The sequence below is a fragment of the Barbus barbus genome, assembly GCF_936440315.1.
Source record: "Barbus barbus genome assembly, chromosome: 39".
NCBI classification, from domain to species: Eukaryota; Metazoa; Chordata; class Actinopteri; order Cypriniformes; family Cyprinidae; genus Barbus; species Barbus barbus.
In genome coordinates this window covers 494423-505999 of record NC_136717.1, presented here as the reverse complement: position 1 = coordinate 505999, position 11577 = coordinate 494423, and the positions used below count along the sequence as shown (strand labels likewise).

The following is an 11577-nucleotide window of genomic DNA, read 5'->3' as shown; positions in this document are numbered from 1 at the left end:
AAACGAGATGAAGAAATGAGATCTTACGCCACGTGTGCACAAGTGAAGCGTTTCTCTGAACAAAGCTGCTGATTTCAGAAAGACAAATACACTTCTTCTTTACCCGGTCCTAAAAGGGTCTTGGAAAATGTAAGGAATTAATTGAAGGGAACACAATATGCCAGAATGTTCTCTACATTTAAGAGACTAGCGAGGACACACATTGCATTAGAAACACTTCAGATTTGTGAAAACTTCCAACACATCTACATTCATTTTATAAAAAAATATAAACTGGAATGAATATGGAAATCATTTTTACTGTGCCTTCTGGTCTCACAGCAGAAAAGCAATGTTCTTCAGTGTTTTTACCTTGCATCCTGGGAAAATATCTAAACCAAGATGCATTGAGAACTAACAGGACATGAGAAGTCTTTAATTAATCAAAATCAACTTGAAAAATGAGTTTTCCTACCCCATGACAGGAATGTGAGTTTCTCAGAAAACAAGACTTCACATCCTCATTTTGCATTTCAAGTGAATATATATAGAAATAAGAACCAGGTTTTCTCCTGGAAAACAAGTGGATTTTTTTTTTAAGTACGTTACATTTTAATATGCCAGGACTATAAAGCAAGACCTTTTTAAATGCAGTAATTTGTGGAAGACTCAGACCAACAGGAACTGAACGTGTTGTAAATGTGAAGTAAAACGACAGAATATCAAATCTGAGTCTAAAACAAGAATCAACAATAAAAACATATCTGCCAATGAAGTTAGAATTGTTTTCCTCTTGAATTAAGCTTATTATTCTTGGCAAATGTTTTTTTTTTTTCAGGCTTTAACAAAAAAAACATTACTAATTGAAACAGGAAGTAAAACTGACGTCACCATCTAACTGGTCCAATCTGTCACATCACACACAACTACTCTAGAGAAACACTCAACAGTCAGTCATGATGTTTTATTGAGTAAACAAAGGTCAAAGGTCATGTAGAGCAGTAACATACAGACACAACTGACGCTAGGGAAGTGCGTACACATAACTATGAAACAAAGAGCATCAACTTCCTGTTAATAAATACACCGACTGCTGCTAGGGGTGTTCAGCAGGGGTGATGATCTGGCACACGCTTCCTGAAACACACAACAAACACACACACGTTAAAAACACGCAACAGCGTCACAGAGAAGACTGGTGAAACAACACTATGAGCAGAGAAGTGTGACCTGGGAGCGGCTTTGATGATGTTGTCGACGCGCAGGATCATCTCAGCAGCCTCGGCCGCGCTCAGCAGCACCTGCCTCTTCACCTGGAAGCTCTCGGTGACGCCCAGAGCCACCATGTCTCCCACCGTGCCCTGGGTCATGTCTGAGAGCACAGGGGTCAGAGGTCAGAGCACAGACTCACTCAGGGCTGATGTGTGTGCGTGCGTGTCTTACCCAGGCCGAAGGTGCTCTTGTTGTCCTGGTGAGCGGCTCTCAGCTGAGACACCAGCTCTGCGCTGTCGTACCCCGCGTTATCAGCGATGATGGTGGGCAGCTGCAACACAAACAGCCCTGCTTGAGTCTTTGCACTATATGAGCATCATGCGCTCAGTTTGAGTAATTACAGGACCGAAAATGAGACCTGCGCAACATTACTGAACACTTTCATCACACCGTATTCACTCAAAACCAGCGTTGGGCAGTCACGCATAACTTAGTAACGGAGTAATTTAATGCGTTATCATTTCCAAAATAGCAATTTGAGTATAGTTCCAAGCCGAGGTCTCTGTGTGTGACATCATTGCGGACAGAAGTTCCTGCCCAGTGCTGAAATTTGCCAAAAATCCCTGTATGAGATGTTTATCGTCTTGCATCTACACCATGTTGCATAACCTTAAGTGGCTTCTTTTTTTTAAATAACAGCACAATCACAAATGTGATATTGTTTAACTGTTGTATAAAATTAATGTCATTAAATGACTTAAAACTGACAAGAAGACTAAGTGTTTGCTCTTTTTCAATGAAAGTAGCTGCAAACAAAGCAGAACTGAGCAACACTGTGGAGTTTTGTTCCTGATTAAACACACACTTAGAACAAATGGGTTGAGTGAACAAGTCAATGGCACATTCCTAATTAAGGCATCACTTGCATCGTTCATGAATGAAAAAATGTGTCAAAATGATGTGAGTTTTTGCTTGAAACAAGCTAAATAATCTGCCAATGGGGTAAGCAAGATAATCTTATTTCAAACAGAAAACATGATTATTTTGCTCACCCCATTGAAAACAAGACAGTCATTTTTACTGATCTAGACAATCCACCTTGATTTAGGAATTGAGATATTTCGGCTGGAAAAATCTAAGAAAAGCATTTTTTGCAGTGATGAAATAGTAAATGTATACATCACCTTATAGGCATTTACACTGTAATTACATAGAACCAAAAATGCCCTTGGAAATCAATTTAGGGGAGTGAAATGTCCTTTAATGTACACGCTGTGCTGCTGATATGCCAGTGGACTGATGGCGGTGTGTGACGTACCATCATCAGGGCTTTAGCGAAGGACTCCATGGCCACGGCCTCTTTTCCTGGCGTGCGGATGGCCAGATCTGACACAGCTTTGGCCATCAGCATCTCGGAGCAGCCTGGAGCACAGACAGAGGTGTGAGTGAGAGTCTCAGCACACACTCAGGACACACACTGGTGTACTCACCTCCTCCGAACACTGTGCGGGTCTCTTTGATGGTCTGCGCCAGCACACACAGAGCATCATGCAGCGAGCGCTCGGCCTCGTCCAGGATCTGCTGCGTCGCCCCGCGCAGGACGATGGTGCACGCCTCACCTGCGCACACAAACACACTCATCATCATCATCACCATCACTGTTATTATACAGCTACGCTGATATATACACCACAGCCTTTTTGACCAAATTGAGCAGCTCTACAAACAATCACAGCAAACCAGGAGCATTAAAAAAACAAAAACGGCCAGCACTTACCCATGTCCACTCCAGAGAAGTGTATGAGGTTGTCCTCTCCGATCATGACCTCCTCGATCAGCTTACAGTGGCCAATCTTCACCAGTTCAGGGTGGTCAAAGGTGGAGGTGATCTCACCGCCTGAGCGACACAAACCAGCACAATAGTGTCAATATTTGACTGCGTTTAAACACAAATATTTCCAAACAAAGATCACAGCAGAACAGTCGCGCAGGGTTCCTGACTGAATGATCCAGCGTTTCTGAATCAAACGAGCGAGTCAATTATTCAATAACCCATTCATAAACACAGGCACTTGCTTCACTTTTGAACGAATCAGCCGTCTGAACGAATCATGTGAATGAACGACTCACTCATTAAGACTAGCTGCCACCTACTGGAGGCTTACTTTCATATTTAAGAGTAGCACATCATTGCATTTTTTCCCAACATTTCATATTACACTGATGTAAAACAATAAGCTCATAAGATTATTTATGCTGTTGTAATTTTGCAGTTTGAATGCATTAATGCTACATCTCAGCTCCTGTGTAAATTAACTTAAATACAAATGAAGTGATTTAATTTGATTGGGAGCAGCCCTATAATGTCATATTATATTAACATAACATTTAAGAATTTGATATGAACAATGATGCTAACCTTTAATAATGTTAGGTAAGATTGCCCTTTATATAGGCAGACATCACAAATACTCTGCTCTGTCAGCTAGCACTCAAATCACTGATGAGAATACTGCTTCACAATATACTACATTTACACAAATTAATCACATTTTGGACAAGTTTGAATGACAATGCAGATGCCAAGGTTTAATGTGGAGCCCAGAATGAGTCCCACACAGCAGTGCATGCTGGGATACAGTTCTCAGTGTACCTGTGACGAGAGCCAAGCGCTCGACTCCCACGAAATCAGCGTGTTCGATGGCCATCACGCCGGCGGCCGCAAACATCTGCTCAGGGTAGTTATAGATCAGCTGCCTGAGGAGGAACAGATCAACACGTGTCACATGACCGCTCACGCATGCATCACATGACCCCCCCCCCACGCATCACGTGACCCGAGCGCACCTGTTGATGAAGCAGTTGATGCCGTGCTTGAGGATGCGCTCCACCTTCTCCTTCATCTTCTCTTTCTCGGCCGTCTCGATCTCAGCTACTTTAGCGGTAGAGTCCACGCGCACTCTGGAGCCAAAGATCTGCGGACACACACGCTAGCGTTACACTACTGCCGCTAGTCCCACCTGCACTCGCTCAGAGACCGGCGTACCTTGATCTTGTCCGTGTCCATGCCGGTGTTGGCGATCAGGATGTTGGCGTTCTCGATCCTCTTGGGCTGGTTCACACCGATCCTCTTGTCCAGCAGGAAGCCTGCGAGGAGCATGAAGAGCCGCTAACATTAGTGTGCGCTAGCTCGCTAACATCCCTGATTGACTCATCAACACACTGTTAACCAATCACTGATCTATCTGACAAAACACACACTCGTCTTCTAAGTACCAGCTTCTGATGCTTCAGAAACATTATTATGAAAAATTATTATTTGATATAATGCAATAACACAAACAACAATAAGATCATTAGTATAATATATATATACACAAGTCCTTTTCAAAAAATTAGCATGTTGTGATAAAGTTCATTATTTTCTGTAATGTACTGATAAACATTAGACTTTCATATATTTTAGTTTCATTACAACACAACTGAAGTAGTTCAAGCCTTTTATTGTTTTAATATTGATGATTTTGGCATACAGCTCATGAAAACCCAAAATTCCTATCTCAAAAAATTAGCATATTTCATCCGACCAATAAAAGAAATGTGTTTTTAATACAAAAAAAGTCAACCTTCAAATAATTATGTTCAGTTATGCACTCAATACTTGGTCGGGAATCCTTTTGCAGAAATGACTGCTTCAATGCGGCGTGGCATGGAGGCAATCAGCCTGTGGCACTGCTGAGGTGTTATGGAGGCCCAGGATGCTTCGATAGCGGCCTTAAGCTCATCCAGAGTGTTGGGTCTTGCGTCTCTCAACTTTCTCTTCACAATATCCCACAGATTCTCTATGGGGTTCAGGTCAGGAGAGTTGGCAGGCCAATTGAGCACAGTAATACCATGGTCAGTAAACCATTTACCAGTGGTTTTGGCACTGTGAGCAGGTGCCAGGTCGTGCTGAAAAATGAAATCTTCATCTCCATAAAGCTTTTCAGCAGATGGAAGCATGAAGTGCTCCAAAATCTCCTGATAGCTAGCTGCATTGACCCTGCCCTTGATAAAACACAGTGGACCAACACCAGCATCACTGACTGTGGGTACTTGACACTGGACTTCAGGCATTTTGGCATTTCCCTCTCCCCAGTCTTCCTCCAGACTCTGGCACCTTGATTTCCGAATGACATGCAAAATTTGCTTTCATCCGAAAAAAGTACTTTGGACCACTGAGCAACAGTCCAGTGCTGCTTCTCTGTAGCCCAGGTCAGGCGCTTCTGCCGCTGTTTCTGGTTCAAAAGTGGCTTGACCTGGGGAATGCGGCACCTGTAGCCCATTTCCTGCACACGCCTGTACACGGTGGCTCTGGATGTTTCTACTCCAGACTCAGTCCACTGCTTCCGCAGGTCCCCCAAGGTCTGGAATCGGTCCTTCTCCACAATCTTCCTCAGGGTCCGGTCACCTCTTCTCGTTGTGCTGCGTTTTCTGCCACACTTTTTCCTTCCCACAGACTTCCCACTGAGGTGCCTTGATACAGCACTCTGGGAACAGCCTATTCGTTCAGAAATGTCTTTCTGTGTCTTACCCTCTTGCTTGAGGGTGTCAATGATGGCCTTCTGGACAGCAGTCAGGTCGGCAGTCTTACCCATGATTGTGGTTTTGAGTAATGAACCAGGCTGGGAGTTTTTAAAAGCCTCAGGAATCTTTTGCAGGTGTTTAGAGTTACTTAGTTGATTCAGATGATTAGGTTAATAGCTCGTTTAGAGAACCTTTTCATGATATGCTAATTTTTTGAGATAGGAATTTTGGGTTTTCATGAGCTGTATGCCAAAATCATCAATATTAAAACAATAAAAGGCTTGAACTACTTCAGTTGTGTTGTAATGAATCTAAAATATATGAAAGTCTAATGTTTATCAGTACATTACAGAAAATAATGAACTTTATCACAATATGCTAATTTTTTGAAAAGGACCTGTATATATATATTAGATTAGATTAGATTCAACTTTATTGTCATTGCACATGTAAGGTACAGGACAACGAAATGCAGTTAGCATCTAACCAGAAGTGCAATAAGCAGAGGTACAGGATATACAGTACCTACAATAGTTACATATGTACAGAATATACAGATAAGGCAGTAGTACTATGGACATCATTTACACATTTTTTAAATACTATCAGTATGATATACAGATGGGTGATATGAACATACTATACAGATGGATTGTGCAGTAAATGTACACTATGAGCAAAAACTATGAATATAATTACAAATGGATATGAATAAGCTATACATTAAGATATATAAACACTAGTGCAATGAACATTGAAAGTGCATAGAAACATTGAAAGTGCATATATAGTATATATATATATATATAGTATATATATATATATATATATATATATATATATATATATATATATGAGTGTGTGAGTGAGTGAGTGAGAGAGAGAGTGAGGTGCAGACCTTCGTCCAGGTAGGAGTCGGTGAGGCTGCCGCCCAGCTTCTTGATGACATGGATGGCCTCCAGGTTGCCAGATCCTCTGAGTCTGAGCACTGCCTCCACCGCCAGCTTGGAGAAGTGATCCTTGTGGTGCGTCAGCAGCTTGGAGGAGAGCGTGGTGCGCGCGATGTTCATCAGATCATGCTGGAACTTCAGCTCGTCGCTCCTGCGGGGACACACACACTTAGCTTTAACCTTCAGCTCTGAGACTTACTCACACACAGACACAGATAGACACGCACACACAAACAAACACTTACTCACACACACACACACACACACAGACAGACAGACTCACATACAGGCGCACACACACACACACACGCTCTCAGCTTTAACCTTCAGCTCTGAGACTTGCACACACACAGACAGACAAGACAGACAGACAAACACACACACACACACACACACACACACACACACACACACACACACACAGAAGCTCCGCTCATTACCCATGATCCACGGCAGCCTCTCTGAGTGCATCGCGTGCCGCCTGTGTGGCCTTCCTCCAGCCGGCAATGATGATCTGAGGATGGATCTTCTTGGCGATCAGCAGCTCTGCTTCCTGCAGCACAACAGACACTCATTAGACATCACTCAGGACTGCGTTCAGACGCTGTGAGGAGGAGAAAGAGCTCGTACCCGCAGCAGCTCCGCCGCCAGCACTGTGACCGACGTCGTCCCGTCACCCACCTCGTCATCCTGCACCTTAGACATGTCTGCAGAGAAAAAACAACAACTGATAAACAAGTCTCTTCTGCTCACGCAGGCTGCATTTATTTGACTAAAAATACAGCAAAAAACGTGTAATATTACTATGATGTTTTCTCTGTGAATATCTATTAAACTGTAATGTATTTCTGTGATCTGCAGCTGATTTTTCAGCATCATTACTCCAGTCTTCAGTGTCACATGATCTTCAGAAATCATTCTACTCCGTGTTGCCAGACGCACAATAATTATGACCTCTGTACTATATACAATCAATAATGAAAAAATGCCATAATGTACAATAATTTCAGATTTGTGTCATTGTAATCATAGGGCTTCTATACTCATTGATCCAGCTGTGGATCCTACGTCTACCGTCATGACTGTGAGGAGAAAGTAGAGATGCACCGATCGACCGCCCAGTGATCGGAATCAGACGATTTCTCACATGACCGGCCCGGATTGGTGACCAGCCGGTCAGTCTCACGTCCTTCAGAAATCATTCTACAGGTGCATCTCAGAAAATTAGAATATGGTGAAAAAGTTTTTTTTTTTTTTTTTGGAACATTTCAAAAAGTGAAACTTTCATATATTTTAGATTCATTGCATGTAAAGTAAAACTCTTCAAAAGTTGTTTTTGTTTTAATTTTGATTAGAGCTTACAGCTCACGAAAGTCAACAATCACTATCTTTAAATATTAGAATATTTCCTAAGATCAATCAAAAAAAGGATTTGCAAAACAGAAAAGTTCTAAACCCAAGCTGCTTGATTTCCAAATGAAATGCATAATTTACTTTCATCTGAAAAGAGGACTCTGGAGCACTGAGCAACAGTCCAGTTCTTTTTCTCCACAGCTCAGGTAAGACGCTTCTGGCGTTGTCTCTGGTTCAGAAGTGGCTTGGTAGCTCTTTTCCTGAAGACGTCTGAGCGTGGAGACTCTTGATGCACTGACTCCAGCTTCAGTCCACTCCTTGTGAAGCTCTCCCAAGTGTTTGAATCAGCTTTGCTTGACAGTATTCTCAAGCTTGCGGTCATCCCTGTTGCTTGTGCACCTTTTCCTACCCAATTTCTTCCTTCCAGTCAACTTTGCATTTAATATGCTTTGATACAGCACTCTGTGAACAGCCACAGCTTTCAGTAATGACCCTCTGTGACTTACCCTCTTTGTGGAGGACGTCAATGTTCATCTTCTGGATCATTGCCAAGTCAGCAGTCTTCTCCATTATTGTGGTTTCAGAGAACAAGAGATACCCTGAATTTATTCTGTAGAGATGGTCATTAACTGAAACTCAAATCTAAATATTCTAATATTTTGAGATACTGATTTTTGACTTTCATCAGCTGTAAACTCTAATAATCAAAATTAAAACAGAAAAACTTTTGAAATGTTTTACTTTACATGCAATGAATCTAAAATATATGAAAGTTTCACTTTTTGAAATAAGTTACAAGAAAAACGTAACTTTTTCACCATATTCTAATTTTCTGAGATGCACCAGTAATATACTGATTTACTGCTCAAGAAACATTTCTGATTATCATCAATGCTGAAACTGTTGTGCTGCACATTATTTTTGTGGAAACCATCATACATTTCCATTCAAGAAGTGTTTTTTTAAAGGAACTAACACTTAATAATCAAGGACGCATTACATTGACCAAAAGAGACAATAGCTATATTAACATCAGTTTTTATGCGCATTTTAAAGTATCGCATCAGAAACAAGTAATGGAAATGCCAAATTTTGGAAAAAAATAAATCAATCACTCGCTTGAGGTGGTTTATGACTTATGTGAAAAAGGGTTAATGTGAATTATGGGAGACGGAAACACATTTGCTGAATAAATTCCTCCATGCACATCTAAGAAGTCATGTGACTTGTCGCTACGAGACGGGATAAGCTGACTAACCAGCAGATCGGTCTCGTTGCACAGATGTTGTTTTGGTCGTTCTGAAATCCCTGAGCAAAGTATTTCTGTATAATGGTCTCCTAGAACGTTCTTCAAGCAATGACAGCATTTATAGTGTTTCGTCTGCTCGCTCTGAGATGCAAGTCAGTCATCATTTATGAAGATTATTATATTCAGTAGCTTCTAGTTTTGATATTTAGTGCCAGTTTATCAGGAAGTGATGGCGTTGTTCTCTCTGACTCGTTAGACGGAAACGGTGCTTTATTCGCATGTGTTTTATGTGACATTGGAAGTGAGCACAAGTTAAACTCGTAACTTTGGATGGAAACCCGGCTAGTTAAGAGATTTCCTTCTGGTGTGTGAATCCTGACGAGACGGGAACTGACCCACGAGCACTTTGGCGGCGGGGTTGTCGATGCCGATGGCCTTCAGGATGGTGGCTCCGTCGTTGGTGACGGTCACGCTGCTGTCCCTGCCGCCGCTCATCAGGATCTTGTCCTGTGGGGTCAGAGGTCATTGAGCAGGGTCACTGTGATGAGTGTATGTGAGCTGTGAGAGCGAGTCGTACCATGCCCTTGGGCCCCAGAGTGCTCTTCACCAGATCCCCGATAGCGATGGCACCGATGAAGGAGGACTGACACACAGAGAGAGAGAGAGAGAGTCAGACTGAGGGGTCATGGATGATCTGTGTAATACGAGCGTGAACAGGGACTCACCAGACGAGCCGTCTCTGCCTTCTCCTCGTCTGCACCGTGCCTGAAGATACTGACCGGAGCCATCGATAAAGACGCCTGCAGCAGCAGCAATCATCAGCAAACTGAGCTTTTATACTTTATTACATATATCCATCTATATATCTAGTAAACCAGATGTATATTTAAAAAATATATATATATTAACAGATATTCAAAAATAATTCAGTGTTTTAAAAGAAACACTTAAATTGTGAAAAAACCCTCATATTGCTAATTTTTATTAATTGTATTTATATTTTACTAATAATGTTGTTTTGTACAACCTATTATTCTATTAACATGCATTACATATGTACTATTTAAGAGATATTAATAAATATTAATTATGAATCTGTCTACTGGCCTGTCCTGAGAACACACCACAAAATATTAATAATAAGAATAAGTGATAATTATGGAAATTAAGAAGCATTATGAAGTAACAAACCAACCGCAGATTTAGCATTTATTTATTGATAATATCATATATTGTTTGTCTCTTGAATATATGAGAACGCTTGATTGAGATTTTACAACAGTACTATACAAAATAGCTGTTATTATAATCATCATCATTTCTTAATATTTAAAATCAAAGATAATATTTCAATGATCATTTCAAAATGCATAATTACACCATCATCTAAAATATATATTAAACAATTGTTAGGGAAACAAAAAATAAGTCACTTATAAATTACTTGTAATTCTAGACACTGATGCTTGAATAAACCTGCAATGATCAACTATTATACTAATAATACACAATCAATCCTATAGTTCGATTATATTAGCATGAACACAATACACAGGTTTGAGTAATTAGCAGTAGATGATCAGAGTTAATGACTCCCCCTCCTCAGAAAACACTAGAAACCGCTTCACACACACACACACACACACACACTCTCTCTCTCTCACACACACTCACTTTCTCTCTCTCACACACACACACACACACACACTCACTTTCTCTCTCTCACACACACACACACACACACGATGAGGTATTCCGGCGGGGCTCATTGTTCAGACGCACGCTGCGCTTAAAGCGTCGCTCCGCCGGAATACAGCTCGAGTCTCGCCGCAGACTCACACACACACACACACTAACATTAACAGCTACACGCGTTTATCACTCATTAATTATGATTTAAACACTTCTCTGCTCACCATGATGATTACAGGATGTGTTGAGAAGACGCGCACGCGACCGGAAGAAGGGACTGGAGAAGAGCGCGACAGATCAACTGCTTCCTGTAAAGGGCTTCAGCGCGAACGCTCTTCAAATTAAAAGTCTCTGCGGTGCGCTTGCGCAGTTTATCAGAATGAGCGATAAAAACTAATTTAAAATTAAACTAGTAATGCATTATTATTTTCAGTAATCTAATAATAACTAAATAAACCTACTCCCATGATATTAGTTTGGTATTGCAGAACTTTAAACTTTGGTGTCCCGTGACTTTTATTTACGCAACATCTTTTTTTAAAATTGAAGAAGCAACGAGAAGATTAAATAAATAAA

The 11577-nt window shown here is 41.2% G+C and overlaps 1 protein-coding gene across 1 annotated transcript; it reads right to left on the bottom strand.

Annotated features, from left to right (window-relative positions):
* Positions 1-928: 928 nt before the first annotated feature.
* Positions 929-11339, bottom strand: LOC306858586 (T-complex protein 1 subunit beta-like). Its single transcript, XM_079399179.1, has 16 exons — positions 11226-11339; positions 10035-10109; positions 9887-9952; positions 9705-9816; positions 7338-7414; positions 7148-7260; positions 6656-6858; positions 4238-4338; positions 4039-4166; positions 3845-3948; positions 2969-3088; positions 2682-2810; positions 2510-2613; positions 1423-1522; positions 1210-1351; positions 929-1116 (listed from the first exon to the last, which is right to left on the bottom strand). Exons 1-16 carry the CDS (start codon positions 11226-11228, stop codon positions 1086-1088), a joined length of 1608 nt encoding a protein of 535 aa, XP_079255305.1. The 5' UTR covers positions 11229-11339; the 3' UTR covers positions 929-1085.
* Between the last annotated feature and the right edge of the window lie 238 nt (positions 11340-11577).